This window comes from Nyctibius grandis, chromosome 6 (assembly GCF_013368605.1).
Source record: "Nyctibius grandis isolate bNycGra1 chromosome 6, bNycGra1.pri, whole genome shotgun sequence".
In the NCBI taxonomy this organism is placed as follows: domain Eukaryota; kingdom Metazoa; phylum Chordata; class Aves; order Nyctibiiformes; family Nyctibiidae; genus Nyctibius; species Nyctibius grandis.
Genome location: NC_090663.1, coordinates 19,966,970 through 19,993,118, shown reverse-complemented (window position 1 = coordinate 19,993,118; position 26,149 = coordinate 19,966,970). Strand labels below are relative to the sequence as shown.

The 26,149-nt window shown below is 37.2% G+C and overlaps 1 protein-coding gene across 2 annotated transcripts in view; it reads left to right on the top strand.

The window, feature by feature from the left end:
• Positions 1 to 26,149, top strand: part of ADGRA3 (adhesion G protein-coupled receptor A3) — a 65,843-nt gene that overhangs the window by 13,429 nt on the left and 26,265 nt on the right. Inside the window, exons 2-8 of one of the 2 annotated variants that reach the window (XM_068402942.1) lie at positions 2,965 to 3,036; positions 11,702 to 11,773; positions 13,100 to 13,171; positions 14,087 to 14,158; positions 17,241 to 17,401; positions 18,291 to 18,504; positions 19,449 to 19,613. In XM_068402942.1, the coding sequence (XP_068259043.1) occupies positions 2,965 to 3,036; positions 11,702 to 11,773; positions 13,100 to 13,171; positions 14,087 to 14,158; positions 17,241 to 17,401; positions 18,291 to 18,504; positions 19,449 to 19,613 (828 nt within the window). The remainder of the gene's footprint in view (positions 1 to 2,964; positions 3,037 to 11,701; positions 11,774 to 13,099; positions 13,172 to 14,086; positions 14,159 to 17,240; positions 17,402 to 18,290; positions 18,505 to 19,448; positions 19,614 to 26,149) is intronic. The other variant, XM_068402943.1, reaches the window with a different exon arrangement.

Here is a 26,149-nt window from a genome sequence, read left to right as displayed (position 1 = left end):
TTTTTCAGAACTGTGATTTTTATTTAGTTTAAATTTAGTTCAGTCAGTTATAGCTATGTTTTAAGTGATTTCTGCTCCATTTTGAATAGCTCTTTTTTCTGGAAAAAGTACAGGTAAAATCAATAAATCTTCAGATGAAGTCAATTATAACTAAACCAGGAAGGATGCTGAAATAAAGATGTACTTTGCTCTGAATAGACTTGGTTTGCAGAATGAATCCTTTACCTACCATTTCTACAAATAATGCTTACTGTTTACATTGAAACCTTTTTGAGTAGAAGTGAAAGTAGTTTCAAAGACTTTAGAATGTGTGATTTTAATGCTTTAGTTAAATTTTACTAGTTTTGCAGGCTTTCCAAGTTGTAGATTATTATTATTATTTATTATTATTATTATATTTACCAAATTTGCAGTCTTGCAAATGTGTATTCTGGTTTTCTGTTACAGAAATCTTGATGCAACCTTCCTTGATGCAAGGATTCTTTGAAATACGTATAGATTTCTGAAGAGTACATGGGCTTCCTTGATTTGTACATCTGTTTTTAAAAAATACTCTGTGTTTCATTTGTTTGATCATTTAGGTTATCAGAGCTGCAGCCAAGGGGTAATTTTCCTTCTTTCCTTCCTGTAAGGTAGCTTAATGCATTTGACTCTAAAACTCTGTTTTCACAAGAGCAAATTTTTTTAGCTGACACTCTAGTGGATGTTACAGGAGTTATAGGCACATACAACAGCAAATTCTCAGTATGCTTTTAAGTATTTTTGTTCTCATCCTTTCTACCATTCCTGTGATCGGTCTTCACCTGGGATTAGGTGACTGTGTAGCATACTATGTTGATCACGCATTTGCGGTTGACGCAGAAATTTATCTCTTGGAAGATGCCTTGGGTAAGTGTGTAGTTTAATGTTAGATCAGCAGGCACCAGGGATGACTTGAGATGAGCTGCAAAAATACATGATATGACTGTAAGGGGAGGAGAAGGAATGAGATCTCCTTTTAGCATCAGAACTGTTATCTTGGTTGAATGATATAATCTTAACTTCAAGAATTTTCAAACCTTCCATCTGTCAGACTGGAAATGGAAAGATTTTAAAATAATTTGTTCAGCTGTCTTGATTCTGTTAGAGAGAGAGAGAGAGAGAGAAAGAAAGAGAGAGAGAGATTGACTCAAAGCCAGAGCTTTGAGACAAAAAGTTACCTGCCCTGTGTTTATCTAAAACACAGAGGCTTGAGGCAATCTGAGAAACCTGGAGAAGAAAACTACTTAGCGTAATATATGGTTGTGTCAAAATGATGCTGTTTTCATAGACTGATATTTCTGTATTTTAGTTTTATCTTATTCGTGATGTATTTTGAAGTACTAATCCTTGTCATTAGATAATAAATTTTATGCGTTGGAGGAAGGAGAGGTGTGTGTGTGTGTGTGTGTTTGGTTTATGGCTATTGTAAAGGATATCTGAAAGATGTAGTAGACTGGAAAGAAATCTTCTAGTGGCAGTTGTACGTGCGGAAGTAGTTATCGAGCCTGAAGATGTAATTAGTGTAGGTGGAGAAGTGGATGGACATGTTGGATCTGCAGGATGCATTTCATAGAGGACCTGTCTGAAATTGAACTGACTGTAGCAGAAGTTGTGGAACAACCTGACAGAGTGAATAAATTTCTAGGACAATATGGTGTGAACTAAACAGCTTTTAGAAGAACTCAAGAATGAAAAAGTCAAATGGTGAATGTCTGAAGTCTTGCTTAGAATAAAATTGGTTTTTGAGGACTGGAGGGATGGTAAATGCTGATTTTTGTAAGTGCATCAGGAGTTTAGGGGAACTACATGGTTCCAAGTCTGATGTTTGTGTTGAACAAATCAGTAGAATTTGTAATGAATATATTGGATACCTGGGTAAAGAGAGAGATATGTACTCTGGAAAATATGCATCTCCTGTAATGGGAAGCTCTTCCCCACAAACCTTGGGAGTTCTTCAGAATCGGCAAAATATTTACTAGGATGATCCAGTTTTCAAAAGTCCCTCGACAAAGGCATTTGATTAAAACAGTATGTCAGCCTAAAATGGAAAATCATTGTAAGAACAGCTAACTTGCTGAAGAATAAGAAGTGGATGTGGAAGTAAATGGTTAGCCTTCTCAGTGGAGTGAAGTCTGAGAGCTGTAATGCACGATGTATTTCTTAATGACCTGTGAAACTGTGTGAGTAGGGGGTTGACGGAGTGTGGTGAGTTGCTTGATGTAATAAGGATGAGGGTAAAGTGAAGAATTTTGGAAGAAGTTTGTGAAACTAATAATTGGGCAATAAAATGGCAGAAGGAGCACATTGTAGAAAAATGAAAATTGTATTGGGGATGATGACAATTCTGTCTTCATATATAAGATGGTGGGCACTGAGCTGACCAGAAATCTTCAATTCTTAGTACAAGTGGTAAAGGCAGATCGGATGTTAGGAGTTGCTAGGAAAACAGTAGAAAACAAAACAGAACATCATTATCCCACTATGTAGATTTGTGGCTTGTCTGTGTTGAATACTATTTCAGTTCTGGTGGTCTTATCTCAGTTTTTTGAGTGTAATAAAGCTGGAAAGAGCTCAGAAATGATTAAGGTGAAACAGGCGATATGCTGCATGGTTTTGAAAACCAAAATGGGTATGGAGGAACAGAATGTGTAGACTGGTTGTTAAATACATTTTCTATTGCGCCAATCCTATATGGGTGTACTTTCTTATGTTAGTTACGTAAGCTTGTATGGTACTTAGGCACATAACACAGAAAATCCTCTTTTTCTCCTTCATAATATTTAAGCAGTGCTGCTATATACACCTCAGACAACGAGCTAGGCATTGTAGTTTGATATAAAGGCTGTTAAACAAAAAGATTTACACCAGAAGTGTAAGCTGCAGCAAATAATTCTGTTACCAAACTTATAATATATTGTTGTTCTTGTCTGTTTTTGTTTACAGGATTCTGAGTAACAATAAAATAACAGAGTTGAAGAATGGTTCCTTCTTTGGATTACACCTTCTTGAAAGATTGTAAGCACTTCTTAAAAAGCTATTTTCACTTCAAAATTTAAATGATATACTGTTTGTGTTTCATTAATAATTCTGAGAACAATCTTATTTAAGATAGGTGTTCTTTAGCATAGTTAACGTTCTCTTCAGAAGTATGAATGTCATGTAACAGCATAAAGGGATAAACTCACCTGCGGGTGAGATTAGGGCAGTTTCAGTGGGAAGCTCACTGGAGTGGTATGATGACTGGATTTGTTTTGTTGTTGTTGGTCTCATAATATGAAAACTTATGTTGTAAAGAAAATTATTTCTTTAATTTCTTGTCTTATGAAGTGTGAAACCATTTATCAAACAATTGTAAAGTATATTTGTAGGGGAAGCAGATGTATTAGAGCCTCTAAAAGAGGCTAAATTCATTGTAACTTGGTTGTTGACTTTTATCAGTTTTACTTCTTACTTAACAACTTTGGTATATACTGACTGCATGGGCGGGGGGGGGAAATGAGAGTGAGTCTGATGGGAGTATCTTCTTGGACACCGTTTGCTTCCTGTTTTCACTTTCCCTTTCAGATGATATATATCACCTATGGGATAAGAAGCAGCATTGTAGCTTCTGTTACAGTCAGCTTTTTTCCAGCTGGTAGAAGGTCAGGATTGGCAGGTTGATCTACCTGGGAGCAAACAGAAACTTTAGAGATAAGGATTTTTCTAGGCCATTTGACTGGGAAAGTAGCCAGTTTCATAATCATCTCGCAACATCTAGGAAGAGTTCCAAGTGACTTTTGGCTTCAGGGGATTAAAAGTATTTTATTCTTGATCTAAAACTTGAAGGCTGCAATCCCAGTCACCTGGCCTAAATAAATTCAAACACTTCCATCACTCCATCCCCCACATGCCAGAAGAAAGATTTGTCTTCTGTATTGGTAGATGAGCTTTATTGTAGAAATAGGCCATTGTGCCAAAGCAGCAAGGTTATCAGCAGTGGTGGCATTCTGGATCTTTACACATTATTTTGACGTCCTTGCTTAGGTAATAAAGGTATCTGCTGACAGTTGTTATTTGTTGCAACTTGTTACAATTTTCAGACAGGAAATACTTGAAACTCTAATTGGTTTGAGATGATCATTTAGATTTGCTTTATGAATCCAAATCTTAATTTTCTTTAAAATCATAAGAACCCAGCCTTCTTCCATTTAACTCCTGTCATTTGTAAGGATTTTTTAGGTTATTTTAATAACTTTTTTCATGAAAAGGAAAAGAAAGCAGTAAGGAAGGCATCATGTTTTAAGCATTTAAAGTGATCTGTGATGACAGTATTTTAGATGGTATGGTGGTTTCATCTGAATAAGATAATGCACTTTATGTGCACTGTTGTAGGAGTTAATACATCAACAAATGATTATTAGTGGCCAGGTGTCTTTATGATAAAGGAGGGGATAATCAGCATGATATACTAGTCATAAATGACCATCTTTTTTTGTGTGTGTGTATCTGCAAGACTTATTTAAAAAAAAGTCTGTTTAACCACAGTAAAAGTAAACTTTTCTGCTTTAAATGCTCTTGTGACCTTGGACAGAAGCTACTCTTGTAATTAAAATAATTTTTCAAACTTAAATGCATAGTCAATAGTAAAAGGAAAAAAATTGAAAGCTACAGTAACTATTTTAAATATTAATGTTATGTTCAGTAGTTTTAAATTATATTCCTTAATGTTCACTGTGATAGTTTGCATGGGTTTAAAATTGCACTTTTTTGACAGTTTCTTACTTATTTTTAGGGTTTTTTACTACTCATACTTCCCTGTTTCCTTATGAGTGTTTTCTTTCTTGTTAGAATTTTAAGAGATGAAACAGAGATAAAAGAAATAACTATTTAAATGCTGACTGCATTTAATTCAGACAGTAGCATTGTCGCTTAACATTACTGCTTACCAGGCAGGAGATTCTGTGTGCATTTAATGCTTGTTTGTTCATTCCTTGTAATGTTATACTTCAGAGCAAATACTTTTGTCATTTCTCCTTAGTGGTTTTTGGATAGAGTTTAGATGCATAGATATATTTAACCAAAGCCTTTGGAAAAAAATAAATCAAACTAATATGTCAGGAACATGTACCAGAATAATAATTATTTTAAATTGCATTTTAATCAATATTTTGCATCCTGAAATACAGATTCACAACTTCATAATTCATCTGTTAATACACTAAACTTGTTTTCCCCTGTTTAGTTCTTGGATATCTTAATGAAAATTTACATATTTTTGAATGATTTCTGTTATTTTATCGGTTCGTCAGAGAAATGTGGGGATATGGTATCTGCAGCTAGCAAATTGTTGCCCTTTAGGTTATCGTTTTGCTCAAACATGTTATCTCTTTACCTCATCCCCACCTGACAATTCTTCACTGTTACTATTGAAAGGGAGAGATTGTTTTATTTGTTGCTTGTATGCCACAAACTATGGGGAAGTACATTAAAAATGTAGGCCCCAAGTAGGAATTTCAAATCTGATAATAATTTTGTGCATGTGTGTTAATCTATGAAAATGTAGAATTTGGTAATGCATTATTTTGTAATCAGGGTGATAAGATTACCAAAATAAGAGCTTTGTTTTACTGGAGGGTGAAATGTTTGTTAATTATAGTAGAAAATGACTACATCTACTCTTATAGGGAAAAAAACCCCCATGCAAATAATAGCTGAGTAACAGTAAGCAGGTCAAAGATTTTAACTGTCATAAGTGGCAGTCAAAGTGTCTGTACAAAAAGATGTTAAATACTTTAATTTCCATGGACTTTGTTAATGCTATGTTTTGCTATGAATTTCCTGCAGTTCAAATGTTGAAGTAACTTCTTGCACAACCAATTTGTGACAGACAATTTTTCATCTAGTAGATACTTGACTCTATATAGCATTTTTCAAAGTCCAGCAACTTAGAAGCAAACTACTGTCTTCCATCTGGAAGCTAGCTAATGCTGCCTGTTGATTTTTGCAAGGATAAGGAAGATTATGTATTTGTAAAGTACTATTTTTCATTGTACATGAGGGAGAAAGGAGGAAGAGACAGGCATGGAATTCAGTAAGTTATTTAGATAGCAAAATAAGGGCTTGGTATTTATTGACCTGTAAAAAATGACAAGGGTTTATCCAGTGTATTTTTAGGATATACTAACATACCTTTGAAAAGGCAAAATATGCAGTGTGAAAGGACTGTTATTTGTAGACAGTCTCATTTTTTTTTCTCCTATTTTTACAGCACCAATCTACAGATATATGGATGGCTTAAAGAAAAATAGGAGCATGTGATACTGTTTCAGACAGTAACAATTTCTGATTTTAATTCTTGTTGTGATAGTGCAGTAGAGCATGTGAAAAGATAGACCTGAGTTCTTCTAGTGGTGGACCTGAACTTTTTTTTCAGAAGTCTTTAAAAGTAACTGGAAAGTATCAGGATTTCTTGTTTGAATATTACTAAGCAGAGAAACGGTTTTATGAATTTTCAGGAATGTGTTTTCTGCTCAAACTTTACTTCTGATTTTGGTTCTGGAAGCTCTATCTCTTTGTTAGCTGTGGCTCTTTCAGGAGAAGACTGAGAGAGTTAGGCTAACAAAATATTTATTTTCCCTATCCTCACCTGCTTCTCGGGTAATTTCTGAAAGATGAGTGGTGAGGCAATGGGGGGGGGAAATGTGCTTCTAGTCTTGCTGAAAAATCTGTGCTGTGAAATTGAAAGCTTTGGAGTATTCTAACCTGTTGGAAGTACAGAAGTTATTTGAAGGAAACAAAAAGGTTTTCTGGTCTAGGTTCTAGCTTTTGTTTAGTTTGCAGAAGCATGGTACTGAAGCTTTTCTTTAAAAACTTTTTTGCGTTACGTCTTCAAGAAATTTTGACTATAGTACTTCATGAGTGCATGTCACAGGTGATGTGGGATAAGCAAAACAAACTGGTATAAGTTGCTGTTGATTTCTTTAGACATGAGGGGATGTAAAAAGCATATGTAAGAACTTTTTGAAAAGTCAAGAGATGATTTTTAGTAACAACTTTTTAATTTCCATTTGGAAAATGTCCGAGTCTTAGCCCTGTCTATTGTCTCCTCTTCCATGGTTCCTTACGAACCTGCACACTCCAGTTGCCTTCTATTCTCATAGCATATCATCGAAATCAGTGATAGATTTGAGTCAGTTTTCCTTTCCTAGAGAAAGTTACTTGATCCTTGCATACAATTTGAATATGGTGACCTGAAAGCAGAAATCTATGAGACCCACATGCAATAAAGTATTGGGCTTTCAGTTATGAACAAGTTTTGGTGGTACTCTAAATATTTGGTACACTGATGATGAAAATTCAAAATAAATACAGCCTGCTGTGTTTTAGGGAGAAAGCCCATGTATGTATAGGGTAGAATTTAAATGGTACACAGTGAATGATGAGGAAACATAAAAATTGTTTAATCAGTCATAAGCATTTGTTGGATCTGCCTGAATAAAGTCTACACCCCATAGAGCTGTGGGAGGGATAGGCTGAATTTATGTAATGTTTAACCTATTTTTATACTTTCTTACTTTGTCCTCTTTCCCCATTTGCTTTTTGAAAAGGCATTTCGTATAGTAAGAGTCCATGGTAGTTAATGTGTTTCTTGTCTGATGTTCATTTTGAAGTTCTGTTCAGGAAGAAAAGATAGTTTATCCAATGGTAGTTGAGAGAGCTAAATAATCTATACATGTCAGTATGCATATATAGGCATTGTTGTTTGTGCCTGCAGGATGCTTTAGTCATAAGACAATCTTCATTGTGCTGAGACAGAAAGCAGTAAATTGTAATTAATATGTATTTATACATAAGTTATTTTTAAGTATGTATATGTGCCCTTTTAAGTCATAGCCAACTGGCCACTGAAACATTTCATTAACAATTCTAGTGAAACGAAAGGATTTTGTTTTTTACATGGCAAACCATAGTTAAATTTTAAGGATTCTTTCATTAAGATATTTTTCTTATCTTAACAAGATAACATTAGGTGCAGTTGCCAGGCTCTTAAAAATATTTGTGCTTGTTGGTAGGTTGCTATTTGCCTACTTAATCACAGATTTGAAAACGGGCTGTTCCAATTGTACATAAGAAAATTCTTTGTAATGAGAATGGTTAAACACTTGGGAGAGTTGGGTGACGAGATGGTGAAATCTGCATCCTTTGAGGTTTTCAGGACTTCACTGGACATAACAGCAGGCAGTTGATCTGATTTAGTTGTGCTGTGAGTCAGAAGTTGGACTACACGACCTCAACACATCCCTTAAAACCTAAGTTTTTCTACTATCCTAATCTCAGTTAGTTACCTTCCCTGATAAATGCAGGGGCATCTGCATTTGCAGTGATATTTCGGTTTAAGAGAAAATTAGGAGTTTTTTTTAATAGCTTGTCACGGTTTAAAGCTGGGCCAGCTATTAACCCGGTGGCAGACGCTCTCTGTTAACCCTCCCCCCCATACCCAAAGGGAAAGGGAAAAGGGAGAGAGACTTATGGGTTGGAAAGTTAAAACAGTTTTAATAAATTATAATAATGAAAAAGAGTATAATAAGAATAATAGAAATAATCAAATATATACAAATATATACAAAACCAAGACTGAGAGCTTGGAAATCCTCCTCAGGCAGAGTTGCTCCCCCCAGCACAGGCAGAGGGGAAAATGCAGTAGCTCCCCCTGCCATCACACCTGCAGGCATTTAACTGGAGAACTGGCAAAGCTGGTACCAATCAGTGGGAGACAGGAGGGCCCCTCCCTCCTGGACCCCACCTCCAGGAGGCAGTGGGTTAGTGATAAATAGGAAAGTGAGAATGACGTGTATGGGATGGAATACCTGGTTGGTCAATCTTGGGTCACCTGCCCTGTCTGCTCCTCCCTGCAGGTGCGACCCCCCTTCGGCTCTTCACTTGTAAGCAGTGAGGAATTTAGCAGTGACCTTGGTTTCTCTAAGACTAATTGGCCTGGTTTGGACCAAACCAGGACATAGCTTCTCAGTGCAAGATTGCTCTACTGCCTGGCTTGTGGGGTTTTTTTGTATCAGTATTTTTAGTTGCTAGATGAAAGATTTAATTACTGAAAGATAAAAGATGTACCCATGAGCTGGAGCTTGTGGAAATTGTAATATTACTCTAACTGCAACCCTCTTCTAACGGAATTCTTTTGGACAGATTTTCTTTTATTTGGACAAATATCTATAACTATATCTTGTTGGTTGAGCTTTGCCGAAGAAAAATGATTAAAAACAGTGGCTGAGATGATTAAATTCCCACTGCTAAAACTCTCTAGTTTGTGTAAGTGTATTTATAAGTGTTAAAAACAACAAAAACTTTAAAGCCAAACACAACTTTCTAATGAGATTTTTCTCCCCACCTCCCTTTTATGTGAGAAACCTATCAGTCTGTAGGTTTAACCAAACTGTCATTTCTTCATTTAGAAACTGTCCTAGATTCTGGAGTGCTAGCAGTTGCACCAGTCTGCGTATCAACATCTTTTACTGTTTTTGAAGAGCTGCCAGACATGTCAGCACTGTGTTAATTTTGAGATCTTTAAATATCTCTTATTTCACAGTTTTCATCTGCTAATACTTTTGGATAGATTAATACATAGGTAGTGCTTACTAATGACTGCCACTGGGAGGGGGGAAAAAACCCCAAACAGCAAGTCCCCAACTATTGTAGTTGTAAGTTGAGAAAATGCTAACACTTTGGGCATTCAGGGTGTTTTTTAAAAATTACTTTAGTATGGTGGTTCATTAATGCTTTGTTATCTTATTTACAAAAAAACAGAATATACATTGAATGAGTTTTATGAAAACATGAAAGTTGTTGGCATTTCTTTTTGAAAAGAATTTATTAATTCTAGTGTAATTATCCTTCTGGAACTGGTATTAAGACCTACTAAGGAGAGGGGGGGAAAAAGCAAAAAATTACATGAAGAATAGACTAGTTAGTTTTTATCAACTAATCTGACAAAATGTATAAACAGGTTGTGGAAGTAGTAAAACTCTTGCTTTTAATTTAAAATGATATTGGTTTTTTTTTGCACTGAAGCAATAGATTTAAGAAAGAGGTGTATCAGTGAGTATGCTTTGAATTTCCATAGTGAAATTAAAGATCACTGATAATCTAGACTAGCAGATTTCCAAGGCTTGTTGTCGAGGTTTTTCTCCCTAAGTGTTTTCCACAGTGAGATTTTAAGTTTAAGTGGGAGTTACACGATTTTAAACTGAAATTTAAAATATGAACAGTATCATTTTTCTTCCCTGTCCCGAAGACTGATGGTAAATAAGTGATGAATAACATTCAGTATTCTCCGATTTGTTATGGTCCTTGGTACTGGGTTTATAAGCCTACTGAAAGAGGCTTAAAAACATTACAATTCTTCACGCTCCTGATACTGCTTTGGAAGTAGTTGGCAGTCCCTGCCACAGTGGAGGACAAGAAAATAAAGTTGAGATAAGTGTGTATATGTCATAGTTTGAAAATGAATTTACTGTACGGTAAGGTAAATTTAAAGTATTTCAAGTATTTAAAATGTTTATTAGGTACAGCATTGAAACGTGATCCATGTGCCATGACACTGTCTGCTGTACTGTGATTTGCTAATCTGACTGCAGGAACTGCTATTGTGAAATTTTGGGATGAATTTATATTTTCACTCATGCATATCTGTGTGATGGTAGATGTAATCCTCTTGTACTGTTCTCTTTACAGCAGAATTATTAATGTGGTAGATTTAGGAGTTGTTTTTTCTACCCTTGCTTACTAAAACATTGCTTTTAATTGAAATTACTATTTTTCTTTTCAAATGCAGAACATTCACATGTTACTAAGGAATGAGAAATTTTTCTTGTAGTAATAAGTGCCTGTGAAGTTTCAGGTAATACAGTAAAAATCTTGGATGAATAAGGAGGTAGAAATAATTTTAGCATTCATGCAGTGATAAAATTTGTTCAAAACTGTAGATGCTGGCAGACGCTTTCTGTGACCTTTCAAATTAAGCTGTATGTGCAAAATATCTCGAGTTAGGAGTTAAAACTCCTATATCACTTGTACAATTAAAACAGTTAATGATGTAGTTCTTTACATTTCTCCTTACAATCTGCTATTCTGGAAACGTAAGATTTAAAAATCTGTGCTCTGAGTTTTTTCACCAGCTTTATTTGGGATTCTCAGCCAGGGCTTTGCTTTTGTGCCAGTAATGTTGGTGGAAACTTTCAATGTTGTCTTTGGTGTATTTTTAGGATCTTGTTTTGCTACTTTTGGTAGATGTTGGGCACTACTGAAGTATTTAAAGTTGGATAGGCTGAAGAAGACAACACTGTGCTAAACTGTATTGTACTGTGCAATGAGCAAATGTTACACCCTGAGCAGCTGTAATCTATTCAGACACTGTAGCAAAGTATCTTTGACTCCATACCCTTTCATGTGATAGGAACTGATAGAATATTTAAAGGAATACGCATACTGTTTATATTCCTCTTTCTAGTTAAAGTACAGATTTTCACATTTTGAAAGATACTATATTAGAGAAAGTAGAAATGTGTTGTATGGGATTTTTTGGGCAGTTTTCAAACAAGTTGAGACAAGTTAAATGTATCTTTGTGCATTTATATCTGTTTTAAAGGGTAGCTTCTGATAAATTTAATGTCTTGATTTTTTTCCACAGAGACCTCAAGAACAACCTTATTAGTACTATAGATCCAGGAGCTTTTCTGGGGCTTTCATCTCTGAAAAGACTGTAAGTAGTGTATCTAGCTAGTCTGTTTAAAAAAAGCAAACAAAAAACCCCTGAGAGAAGAGTAACTCTTAGGTTCTGGAAATATAGACAGCAAAGCTATTATATATTAAAAGTTGAACATGTATATGCTGTCTAAATATATACACACACACATTATATGTAAGTATACAGCAAAGTCTGCGTTCAGTCTTATGACTGAAGAACATCCGCTGCTTGTGGCTTGGCAGTCTCACTTGTTCTTACTGACAGTCTCTTGTATTATTCCTCCCTTTTTGTATTTCGATGACTTGAAACAACACAGGGTGAACGTTCATTCAGGGCTTTGATGTCATCAGGTCTTGCTTTGTTAAATGTTAAACTCCTCGTGATTTTTTTTTTTTAAAGGTCATAGTGGAACACAGAGTCCCTTGCTATTAATACTACACCGAAGTTACAAAGTTATAGCGCTGTTAATGCTGCTTTATTGAAGATTGTGCCAACATTCCTATTAACACATTTTTGGGGGATTTATACCTTGGCTGTAAAACCTCTGTCCCAGATGAAACTTGAAAAACAAGACCTCAGCATGACAGTCTTTTTTTTTTTTTTTTCTTCTTTTTTTTTTTCTTTTTCTGAAACACTCTTCAGATTTTTGGAATATCTGGGACAGGTTTTAAGTCTTAGTGATTTTGCCACCACCCCCCCATCCCACCCATCCTCCCCACCCTCTGCCTTTAGTCAGCATACAGCTTTCCTTCCTAAATTTTTCAGTATATATGTTCATCTGTCACAGATCAGATGATCTGGCTCACTTCAAAGGAAATTTTGTTGGTATTTGCACTTTTGAAAATCTTAAAAATAAAGCTGAAGGACCAGCTCTGGACCATTACTACTCTCCAGCTTAGTTTTTATTCCTTTAAGAATTTTTGGCAATTCAATTTAAGATCTACATTGTAAAATATATAATATTTAAATATTTACATAAGTATAAATATAGAAGTGGTCCTATTTATGTACAGTAAATGCACTAGTATAGGTCTCTGGCATGTCAAAAAATTAGGTGATGTAGCACATGTGATGAACATACTGAACAAATAGGAAAATTTGTCATGATATAAGCTTATTTAACTGTATTGCAAACCATTATTACTTTAGAAGTGGAATAAGGATTCTGTGCATGTGTGTACACCCATATAGCAGTACTTTTTGGGTTTTGCTAAAAAAGACTATATGTGTATATAATGCAATCTGTTACTCATGAATTTTAGTTCAAATACTTGTGTTTGCAGACTGTATGTCATTTGGAAATAAAAGTTTCTTCCGATTTTTGCTTTTTCCTGTTTATAGAGACTTAACTAATAACAGAATAGGCTGCCTGAATGCAGATATATTTAGAGGACTTGTAAATCTTATTAGATTGTAAGTATAACTTATTGTATATAATTTCACTTCTTAAGTTTTAGTCTTATGTAAGTTAACTTACTTTGTTTCAATGGGAGTAGTTTGTTTTAAGCGTGCGCTTGAAAGACATGCAGTGTGGCTATGATTGTGGTTTGCCACTCAGTAGCAAGCTTAAAAAAAAAGAAGGGCAGTGGGGGCAACCAAAACTGTACTACTCAGTGCTCTGTCTGTTTTGCAACCATTTTCCAGTTTCTTAGAAGGTATAGCGGGGGGTGGGAAAGAGTAGCAAACTGTACAAAATATTTTCCCTAGAAAAATATTTCAGGTTTATAGAATCTTTTAATATCTGTACCTTGTAGCATGGCATAAGTGTGGTTGTGTTTTGCTGGCTTACTTACACATTTTGTAGTTCTTCCTTTACTTTAAGAAAATAACATGTAAGATTATGGAATGTTTCCTTGCCCTGGTTGTTAGCTTCTTATGCAGTGCTTTCACTGATATGGAGGAAGTGGGGTGTAGAATATTTTTTTAAACGTTCTGCTAGATCAAACATGCTTCTTACAGCACGTTAATAGCAAATAGCAATTCACTGAGAACAACAAAGTTATTTTTTAAACTTCTTAAAATGTGTGCTCAACATGTGCTAGTTGATGCTTTAAATAAAAATAAAGTATTTGTTTTCAGTCCTTCTTGCCAATCTTAAAATTCTTCACCTAAAAAAGAAGTATTGAGGAACAGTTCATTTTGGGATTTTTTTCTAGGATATCAGACATGATTGTTATTCTTACAGTCTTGTGAACTATGACAGAGTGTCATAAAAGTAACTTGTAGATTTTAAAATAATTTTATCTTGAAGAGATATTTTTTTTTTTTCCTATTCCAAGTGTCAGTTGCTTGAGCATGAGTTCAAATCATGTTACTTTTACTTCTTAGGAATCTTTCTGGAAATCTGTTTTCTACACTTACAGAGGGAACATTTGATCATCTTGGTTCACTAAAGTCTCTGTAAGTACTTATTGCATCTAATCTTAATTTGCATGATCATTTGTGTTCTTAACAAAAGCCATTTTATATACACTTGTACTACAGTTTTGTGTTTTTACTTTTAAACCTCATAGCAGTGGTTTCATTATCTTGATAAGCAGATAACCACTCTCTATTAATCTACTGGCAGTCCTGGTTAACTGGAGAAGTTCCAGCTGACTGGAAATTAGCAAATGTAACGCCCATCTACAAGAAGGGTTGGAAGGACGATCCAGGGAACTATAGGCCTGTCAGCCTGACCTCGGTGCCAGGCAAGGTGATGGAACAGATCATCTTGAGTGCCATTACACGGCACATGCAGGACAATCGGGGCATCGGGGCCAGCCAACATGGATTCATGAAAGGCAGGTCCTGCTTGACCAACCTGGTCTCCTTCTATGACCCAGTGACCCGCTTAGTAGATGAGGGCAGGGCTGTGGATGTAGTCTATCTAGACTTCAGTAAGGCATTCGACACTGTCTCCCATAGCATCCTCCTAGACAAACTGGCTGCCCGGGGCTTGGATGGGTGGACTCCTCTATGGGTTAAAAACTGGCTGGCTGGCCGAGCCCAGAGAGTGGTGGTGAATGGGGCAAAGTCCAACTGGCAGCCGGTCACTAGCGGTGTTCCCCAGGGCTCAGTTCTGGGGCCGGTGCTGTTCAATATCTTTATAGATGATCTAGACGTAGGGATTGAGTGCACCCTCAGTAAATATGCAGATGACACCAAGCTGGGTGGCAGTGTCGATCTGCTGGAGGGTAGGAATGCCCTCCAGAGGGATCTGGACAGGTTAGGTAGATGGGCCGAGACCAACGGCATGAGGTTCAACAAGAACAAGTGCTGGGTCTTACACTTCGGCCACCACAACCCCATGCAGCGCTACAGGCTGGGGGAAGAGTGGTTAGAAAGCAGCCTGGTGGAAAGAGACCTGGGGGTGCTGATCGACAGCCGGCTAAACATGAGCCAGCAGTGTGCCCAGGTGGCCAAGAAGGCCAATGGCATCCTGGCCTCTATTAGGAATAGTGTAGCCAGCCGGTCTAGGGAAGTGATCGTCCCTCTGTACTCGGCACTGGTGAGGCCGCACTTTGAATACTGTGTCCAGTTCTGGGCCCCGCACTTCAAGAAAGATGTTGAGGTGTTGGAGCGAGTCCAGAGGAGGGCGACCAAGCTGGTGAAGGGTCTGGAGGGTCTGACCTACGAGGAACGGCTGAGGGAGCTGGGGTTGTTTAGCCTGGAGAAGAGGAGGCTCAGAGGTGACCTTATTGCAGTCTACAACTACCTGAAGGCAGGTTGTAGTGAAGTGGGAGTCAGCCTCTTCTCCCGGGCAACTAGCGATAGGACAAGAGGACACAGCCTCAGGCTTCGCCAGGGGGAGGTTCAGGTTGGACATGAGGAAGAATTTCTTTTCAGAAAGGGTTATTAGACATTGGAATGGGCTGCCCAGGGAGGTGGTGGAGTCACCATCTCTGGATGTGTTTAAGAAAAGACTGGCCATAGAACTTAGTGCCATGGCCTAGTTGACATGGTGGTGTCAGGGCAATGGTTGGACTCGATGATCCCAGAGGTCTCTTCCAACCTGATTGATTCTGTGATTCTGTAATAAGCACATGGGAAATGTATGTACAGATATTTGGGTTTTCATATAACTTCCTTCAAAAGATGCTTAGTATTTGTTACATAGTTCTGAGAGAACAAAGCTATACTGGTATCTGGGCTTCTGAAAGTTTTATTCCATATGCATCATTTATTACTTTATATTAAATAAATAGTTTTACACCTTTTTTAACAAAGAGAAGAAATATTTTTAAGTAAGATCTTAGTCCTCGAAGAACAGTGTAGTTTTGTTGCACTTAACAGTGGGTACATCTGAACCTCATGTTGTTTTTCTCTGTTTTAATTTAATGAGAGTTGTAATCTCATGTAAGGAAGAAAGTAAATGAAAAAAAATTATCAGTGGTGCTGATTAGCTTGCATTTTTCCCTGGTAGTCATGACAGTTGGCTCACTGGACTGGGACTTTCTCAAAAGCTCTGAGTTCTGGCTTTGACACTAAGTTAATTTCTTGTTTGTAAAGGCAAATGTTTCCTTCCCTCCTCCAGCTTTTTTTTAATTGTTCATAAGTTGTTATTCCTGGTATTTTAGTTGTGTACATAAAGGTTGCTGTCCAAGAACACCACAGGTCTGATAAGAGAACCTGGATATAACCGTTGCTATTAAAAATATGTGTCTGGAGCAATTCCTGTGAACAAAGACCAAATGAAGTTTCACAGGAATGTTGATTTAGTGTTTGAAGTGTTCTGCCTGTGGTGTTGTGTTATCCTCTAGACATTTGCAAAAAGAAACGTAAATTATGTTTTTACTAGAGGTAAAAACCAATGTAGACACAGCGATATGTTTTGATACGTTTTTAACTGTTTCTAAACAGATAAAGTATTTATGTTCTCTTCTAATTTAGCTGACTACAACAGACGCCTATGGGGGGGACTTGGTATGTCTTTTCATTAGAAAATATTGAATTATATAGAGAAGACTTTATGAATCGGTGAAAAGCCTTATATGATTTTTATATAAAGGGGAATAAAACTAGCATTAAAATTTTGTGAATAGTGGTTCTGAAAAGAGAAATAGGTGGAAGTCTGGTTTTATATTTCTGTTGATTTTACTGTTAAAGCATTTGCTAAAATGAAGCAGTGAAACGTGTTCTTAAGTTATAGTGATGCATTTTCAAGCAGTTCCTTGTTATTGTTCACTTAAATGATGCGAGCTCCCTCCATGAAAGAAATTACTAGAAATTTTTTCATGCACAGGTATTAGATGTTCTTCATATTTATGGAGAGAATTCCTTTTCTTGGGGAGTGTGTGCTTTTGTTTTTAGACCACAGCTTGCAGAGGATTAGAGTATCTTTCAATACATAGTGGTAGGCAGCTCTGCTGTGTTCTGGGGCCTAACTGCTTGTTGTCTGTGTGTATATGACAATGAGGGGCATTGCACAGCTGTTGATGTCAAGATTTCAGACCTTTGAGTGTTGCATTTTGTCACTGTGAATATCTATTTTGTGTTGCAGAGAATTTCAGACTGATTATCTTCTTTGTGATTGCAACATACAGTGGATGCATCAGTGGTTAAAAGAAAGAAATATAACTGTACGTGAAACTAAATGTGCCTATCCCAAGTCACTTCAGTCGCAGACGGTGACTGGTGTTAAGCAAGAGCTTCTGACCTGTGGTAAGCACTCCTGACAGCTGATACTTACTTTCTAACACATTCCATAATCTATTAATATTAGTGAACAGACTTTTTTTGCTTTGTTTTGTTTCCCTGAAATTCAGCTCTTATATGGTAGTGGTAACAGTGATTCTTTTTCAAAGGCTGATCTTTAGTCCTGATGCAGTGTTGTTTCCTTTTGGAAATAAATAAATTGGTGATTGTGGATTTTAGTCTGTAGAAACTAAGGATGAGTAGCACTATCTGGAGATAAACTCCTTTTTCCTGCTAATCCATGTTTTTCAGGGATTTTTACCTAAACTTCACAAGAGGAATCAGAAATAAATAATTTTTTTCCAAAGTCTAGCTATCCAACTTCAGATGTGCAAATTATTCCAAGCCCAAATTTCTGAAGTTAAAAGGGTCTTCATTTTATGACTTACTTTCCTACAAGGTGATTCTGTTGTTGATTAGCCTTCTTGTTGTGATGAAACCATGATGAACTTGCTTAACTTCTTTGCTGTTATTAGAGTTATTCCATCTGTCAAAATAATAAAACATATGTATTTGTGGTTTTAAAATATTTATAGTGAGAAATTGTGAAGAAATAAAATGCATAAATATATTTTTCATTCAAGTTTATATTTTTCACTCTTTTGGCTGAGAGCCAAAGATTTTTGAAGTGTATTACATTAAAGGAATATACATTTTGAAAAAGAATATGATGAGAATTTGTATTTTTCAATATCTGATGCATCAAATGTAGTTTTTATATAAATCTTGCAAGATGCAGCTTACAAGGAGGTTATATTGATAATTTATACTCAGTGTATTTCTTTTGCTCTTTTGAAAATTATGTATGTAACAGATTCTTGCTATTAATTGTGGTTTTTTTTTTCTTGAATTCTAGAACCACCACTTGAATTACCATCTTTCTATATGACTCCATCTCACCGTCAGGTTGTCTTTGAAGGAGATAGTCTACCCTTCCAATGTATGGCTTCTTATATTGATCAAGACATGCAAGTCTTGTGGTATCAGGATGGAAAGATAGTGGAAACTGATGAGTCCCAGGGTATTTTTGTTGAAAAAAACATGATTCATAACTGCTCACTGATTGCAAGGTGAATCCATAAAGAGAAAATGTATTTCCCACTCATTTTCTGCTCTGATTTAGTGACTATTTCCATAACCAGTAAGGCCCTCTCATATCCTTGCTGAGAGAACATATGTAGACAGAAACATCCCAAGTAGGGAAGTCATCTGTAACTTGACACGTCTCTTAAATTACCTGGGTTTGGTCACAGGGAGGTCTAGAGATTTGATTACTCCAACCCAGCTGCTTAAAACTGGGTTAGGTAGAGCAGGCTGCCCAGGACTGTTACAGTTGGGTTTTAATTATCTCCAAGGATTACTCAATGCAGTGCATGTAAAATATATTTGTGCTAGGATACATTTGTTCTCTTGTAACATTAAAATTATAAAAACAACGCATTTAAGTGAACTACTCATGAATTCTTTCTTCTTCCTTTTGAGCACACCACAGTTGGTAATATTGAAGTTCTCCGGCAGAGACCTATAAGTATAATTTATTCTGCCTGCAGCAGATTTTGACTCATTCAGCATCTACAGAGTGGTTATATATCCTGTAATTGTATTAGTAAATTAGAGCTTCTAACTTTATCACAAATTATGCACTTGGGAAGTTATTTTAGTTTGGACTTTCTGGAGCAACTATAAAAATTTTGTGTTGAAGAGCAATGATAACACTTAGGGAATTTGGACTTCTCATCTCTTCTTTCTGAAGTTGAGGAACTTTTTTCCCATGGCTGTTCTTTTTCTTTCCTACCTTGGCAAAATTGAGAGCTAGAAGAACAATAAATATTTCTTATGTTAATTACAGTACACTGATTCATAGATAGCTCTGCGTTTGTAATATCATTCACAGTTGTATGTAATTGATTGTTTCTTCCATTGTCTTTCTGTACTTTATTCATCTTTTGGTAAAGGCTTATATAAATTTTATTGTAAGACTGTTGGGTTTTATTTGTTTATTTTGTCTTCCCAGTGCACTGACAATCTCAAACATCCAGGCTGGCTCCACAGGAAACTGGGGTTGCCATGTACAAACCAGACGTGGGAATAACACAAGGACAGTCGACATTGTGGTGTTAGAAAGTTCTGCACAGTACTGCCCTCCAGAGAGGGTTGTGAACAATAAAGGGGATTTCAGGTTGGTAACCTCTATTTTTTTTCAGAGAAAAGAAAAGTTCATTTAATTTTGTTTTCAACTAAAGTATTATGCTTTAAAGGCACCTATGTGGATGTTTGTTTGTAAATGGTGTGTAATAGTTTTTTAACTGTTCTAAATTAGTATATGTTGAAAGAAGTGCACACAACTATACCACGAAATGTTAAACTTTGAGCCTGTTAACTCATATCTTTGGAAGAGAAATATATAAATTAAATTATTGGACTAGAGTAAAACTTTTTTGATGATCTGTAAGTTAGAGTTGGACTACATACTGACGGGGGGTTTACCACCAGGTTATCATTCTGTTTTTAAAACCTTCCTGCTCCTGCATGACAAAATCGCTATGTAAGAAACATGTAATAGAGGGGTTTTTTCCTCTGTGAGTATTAGAGTAAATAATATAAATGGTGCTTCCTTTTATTGATTGTTGGGACTGTAGTGGTAGCTCTGATGTTCCATTGTGTTGGGTATTGCAGAGTATTTTATCTTTTGTTCTTACCTCTTCACCTGTTTTCCTTTTCTGATCTTTCTACTGCTGGTCACTCTAACAACACGTTACTCCTGGAGGTGCCAGCTGTAACAGATAGCTTCTGTATAGATTCTCTATATGTAAGGTAATTCCCTTTATAACTACTTTGTGTTGTACCTCCCTGTAGTAGCTCCTACTGAGAATTAGTGTATGTAATAGCCTATGTTTTCACTATGGTTTGTAGGGTTTCTTTATGTTGTAATAACTACTCTTACCCACTCATTTGTTTTCTTATGGGGCTTGTCTGTGTTGATCCTTCTGCTTGATCTTTTGTTTACATTTATAAACTCTTCTTCCTTTCCCTGTGTACGTTAGAGTTCTTTAAAGTCATCTTCTTTCTATACAGCTAATCTAAGACCATAAAACTTTTATTTTAGGAAATGAAAAGTAAATTAAAGCATGTTGCTGGGACATAGTTTTTAGCGGGGAAGAGAAGACAAGCTTTCAGGTGCAGGCCTTCTCCAGTTGTAGCAAAAGTTCAGGTAAAGTCCTGGCTGAGAGCATTTGTTCTGAGTTCATCTTTATGTTCATCAGTTGGACAACTTGAGAGAAGGGTAGCTGATGTCTGAGTGTGAGGAACTATTAGTAAGGGAAGTAGTGTTAGGATCACTTGCACAGGGGCAACTTGGAACTACTGAAGAGCTTCACTTTCACATTGTAAGGAATTATTTATATAAGAAACTTTGTGCGTATATTCTTTTCACACTGTGGTTGTTTCAGCTGCAGGGATGAGCATTACATTAGAAAATGAGAACTTCCTGCTTAAGATAAAAGGTGAAGAAAGTCAAACAGATGCATGCCGTATTCATCAAAGAACACATCTATTTAAATCACTTATGCATTTTTTTTTTAATGACACTAGTGTGAATCATTCTTCTTTGATTTGCCATTAGAGGTGAAAACAGATGGTAAAGGCTTATTTCAAAGTGTTTTCCATTAAATTAACCTGTGCTGTTCAGTGACTGTTCAGTGTAATAGGATTTACCCCCACTGGAATTCAGTAGAAAGACATAAGATTTCAGGAAATGTTCAGCTTATCAAAAAGTTCACTATGTCTGGGTTTACTATAACAGACTTCCATTTGTAGTTTAGGTAGAGTAATAATAAAAAGTAATTTTTCACCTTTGAGACCATATGGAAATAATGCTTTGACTATTGAGAAAATGGTTCTGAGCAGATGGCTGTAAATGATCCTAGGTGAATTTGATTTTATAGTTTTTTACTTGGAACTGGTTAGTCATTTTAGCTTGGAAGCTGTTTCAAAACTGGCATCGAGATTTTTATCCCTTCAGAGATAAGACAGCAAAATGTAGCAAAGGAGGATGTTTGTCTTCAGTGTCTTTGGCTCAGTAATAGTAGTTTAGCATGAGATTATAAAGTCTTCATCATGTAATCTATTTTTTTTAAGTTTAGATATTCTTTTAAGTCTTACTGAGATAATGTCCCTGAATATGTTACAATCCCTGATTAACTTGAAAATACAGTTTGCACGTTAAAATGTAACCTAATGTTTCTACTTCAGTAAATCCTTCAACTGTTGTGTTTAGAATAATTTTAGCTGGTAGTTGATAGAATTCTTCTTAAATATAAGAATTATCCTTTTGAAAACTGTTACTCACTGGGTGGAATTAATCTTAAAACTTTAACTGTCGTGCTGAATTTAGAGCATTACTAAGATGTAATAAGAAAAAAATATTAGACTGCCTGTAAGCTAGTGAAGTTATGATGTAAAAATTCATTGTAAGTGAACGTTGTTGTCGGTTTAAAGAAATGAATGCTTTCAAAACAGGATTAATATGCGTGAAGGGAAGGTTTCTTTTATAATCTCATGGTCTGACTTTTTTTCCTGAAATGAAATTAGAGTACTTAAATGTAAATGAACCATCTTACCCCCCACCGCTGTCTACTCTCATGTATATGTGATAAATTTGGAGCACCTAATTGCAAACAGTGATGAAATAAGAGTGTTACTACAGTCCAAATTTACACTTCTGCAAGCAGTTGAGTAAACTGTGAAAGATATTCAAGCTTGGGCTCACAAGAAATTAAGAATGCAGCAAACTTACGTAGCCTTTGTTTGCATGATGAGAATTTCCTGTTATTAGTCACCTTTTGAATCCTGCTGGAGGGATATCCTCTCTGGCTTCATGGAGAGTGCAGAGGGTCTCATCAGCTCATCTCATACAGGTATTGGGAAGAGATAGTTCATGGCTGAGAATGGTCCAGGTTAACATTCACTTAGCGAAAACAGGGAATAAAGGAAGTGTAGTTACAACTGGAATCAGTTCCCCTATCTTATTCTCCACTGGGCTGTAAAGAAACTTGTACCTGCACAAAGGATATTATGAATGGGGGAGGAAAGAGGATAAGGGACACTGTTCCTCACGAAGCGCTTCTCTTAGTGACACTGCGCATTTGTGTTGTTTTTGTGTATATGAAATTATGGCAGAAAGCTGTGATTTTTAAATTTCCCACCTTTTATGTCCGGTGTAGTGGAAAACTTTCTAAATCATTAGATGAATAATATATTAGTTTTATCAGTAAAATGTTTCTGTAGATACCTGAATTTGTTATAAAGGTAGCACAGACTATATGACTGTCTGGCATTGCTAGTAGTCATTTGAGAAGATCATGGTAAAAGATGATAAAATGCTATGCAGGGAGATGAATGAAAAGTAAATGCATTAGGAATGAAAGGACAGTAAAAAAAATGAAAAAGATGGATAAAAAAATAAGGAAAGTGGAGAGAAGAACAAGGAGAGAAGCCAAATAATCTTATGATAATCTAATAACCTTTGAAGTAGTGTTAAAGACTGAAACTCTCACTTTTTTCCATTTGATGGCTACAGAAGTTCCAGAAGATATATATCACTTAGCAATTTACTTGTTTAAAAATATAGTAATTAAAGCTCTCCTGAAAAACTTATTTCTCATTTGAGTCCTAGTGTTTCACTCTGGTTTCTCTTTTTCTAATTCTTTAGCCCTAGGAGTGAATAGTAGGGATAGGAATGGCACATGCCATTTTTCAGTGAAAATACTTATTTTGGAGGTTGTGTCATACAACATCTGTCAGAACCGCAGAGTTTAAATTCTCCCAAGGCCGTGTGTCACTCAGTCTGTAAGGCGATACATTCAGTCAAAGCTGAGCCAACCACACTTTGTCTTAAAATGCTTTGGAAAAATGCAGCTTTTGGGAAACTGTCTGTAAAGGCAGAGACAGATATCACCATCAAAGTGGTATCTTTGATGTGGAAACTGATACAAAAATTTCAGTGTTCATAAAATTGTTTTGGAAATGATGTTTTGGCACTCCAGTGTCAGTGTTTCTGGAAACCTGACTCTGCATTCTGGAAGCTGAGGTTTGGGTGTATTATGCAAGGTATTTGTGGGCCTGCATGTCTTCTAGCAGCTGTGCCAGCTGATTTATTAGTTGTCCTCATCTGCCTGTTTTCTTTTTGGCTTCATTCTCTGAAGGCTCATTATGTATCTGTAAGAAGTGGGAGCATAGAAGTAGCTCATCTTTGTACTTGTTTTTCCCCAGTCTGTATTGATCAGACTTTATTTTAATTTGTCCATACAGAAATTTCAGAGACTTAGATAAGTTTATGTATTTTTTCCCCTTATCCCTTCCTCCCTTCCCAGCAGATCCATAACTTGTTCTGTCCACGATCAGAGTTGGCCAGACATGACCCAAAGTGATGTTTTTGTTAGCTTGCTAGGGTGCATGTGATGTTGCACTAAGGTCACCACTGCAATTGCAGTTCACAAAGGCTGTTGTGATTTTTCTAAGGAAGACTTTTGTCCTTTCTGCTAGCTTTTCTTCTATACATGAGAAAAGATGGTAAATAATTTACCATTGAAGAATCTATACCTGTTCTTTGAATTAATTTACATTCTCTAAAATACCTGTATATAATTCCTGGCATTTAAAACTCTAATTCTTTTTTAATTTTTTTTTCTTCTTTCTTTTAACCACCTCCATTGCTACCAATTCCGGTATAAGTTTTCCTTTCTGATAAAGGTTGAATGCTGACAGTTCTGTTAGTTTTTGAAGTGGCTGCTGAGGCTCTGAATGTAAGTGTATGCATATTTGCTAGGCTGGATGAATCTCTACTATGATACACAAATAATCTGTCTCTTCTAGTATTCAGGTAGTGTGGTAATGGTCATAATAATAAGTCTCAATTTCTTAACTAAATGGTGTCATTACAATATGGAGAACTGATTTGTAATGCCAAAGCTGTTATAAAAGGTAGTCAAATTTAAGCCTTTGTTTCCTGTTTTGGTTTGTTGTAATTATTGTCTAATCTTTTCCATTAGATTCCTTACTGACTTTGAATTCTTTTGTGGTTGTTGCCATGACCTGTGCATTTTAAGGATGCCACCAGCAGCTATCTTTAAGTTGCTGTTTGCCCAAACCTAAGTAATCTTTGCCAAATGGCCTGAAGTAAGAGTCTTTCTTCCATTACTGAACATGCCAAAATTGTTCTGTTGGAGCTGATTAGGAATAAATAGGAATATGATTCCTATTGGGTAGTGTAGTGTCAGGGGATGAGGAAAAGGCAGAGGTGCTCAATGCCTTCTTTGCCTCGGTCTTTAATGTCAAGACCGGTTGTCCTCAGGAGACTCGACCCCCAGAGCCTGAAGTTAGGGACGGGGGGCTGTGTGAACCTCCCATCATCCAGAAGGAGACGGTTAGTGACCTGCGGTGCCAGTTGGACACCCACAAGGCTATGGGCCCGGATGGGATTCACCCCAGAGTAATGAAGGAACTGGCAGATGAACTTGCCAAAGCACTCTCTATTATCTACTGGCAGTCCTGGTTAACTGGAGAAGTTCCAGCTGACTGGAAATCAGCAAACGTAACGCCCATCTACAAGAAGGGTCGGAAGGACGATCCAGGGAACTACAGGCCTGTCAGCCTGAACCTCGGTGCCAGGCAAGGTGATGGAACAGATCATCCTGAGTGCCACTACACGGCACATGCAGGACAATCGGGGCATCGGGGCCAGCCAACATGGATTCATGAAAGGCAGGTCCTGCTTGACCAACCTGGTCTCCTTCTATGACCAAGTGACCTGCTCAGTAGATGAGGGCAGGGCTGTGGATGTAGTCTATCTAGACTTCAGTAAGGCATTCGACACTGTCTCCCACAGCATCCTCCTAGACAAGCTGGCTGCCCGGGGCTTGGATGGGTGGACTCTTAAATGGGTTAAAAACTGGCTGGCTGGCCGAGCCCAGAGAGTGGTGGTGAATGGGGCAAAGTCCAACTGGCGGCCGGTCACTAGCGGTGTTCCCCAGGGCTCAGTTCTGGGGCTGGTGCTGTTCAATATCTTTACAGATGATCTAGACGTAGGGATTGAGTGCACCCTCAGCAAATTTGCAGATGACACCAAGCTGTGTGGGAGTGTCGATCTGCTGGAGGGTAGGAATGCCCTCCAGAGGGATCTGGACAGGTTAGGTAGATGGGCCGAGACCAACGGCATGAGGTTCAACAAGAACAAGTGCCGCGTCTTACACTTCGGCCACCACAACCCCATGCAGCGCTACAGGCTGGGGGAAGAGTGGTTAGAAAGCGGCCTGTCGGAAAGAGACCTGGGGGTGCTGATCGACAGCCGGCTAAACATGAGCCAGCAGTGTGCCCAGGTGGCCAAGAAGGCCAATGGCATCCTGGCCTCTATTAGGAATAGTGTAGCCAGCCGGTCTAGGGAAGTGATCGTCCCTCTGTACTCGGCACTGGTGAGGCCGCATCTTGAGTACTGTGTCCAGTTCTGGGCCCCGCACTTCAAGAAAGATGTTGAGGTGTTGGAGCGAGTCCAGAGGAGGGCGACCAAGCTGGTGAAGGGTCTGGAGGGTCTGACCTATGAGGAACAGCTGAGGGAGCTGGGGTTGTTTAGCCTGGAGAAGAGGAGGCTCAGAGGTGACCTTATTGCAGTCTACAACTACCTGTAGAGAGGTTGTAGTGAAGTGGGAGTTGGCCTCTTCT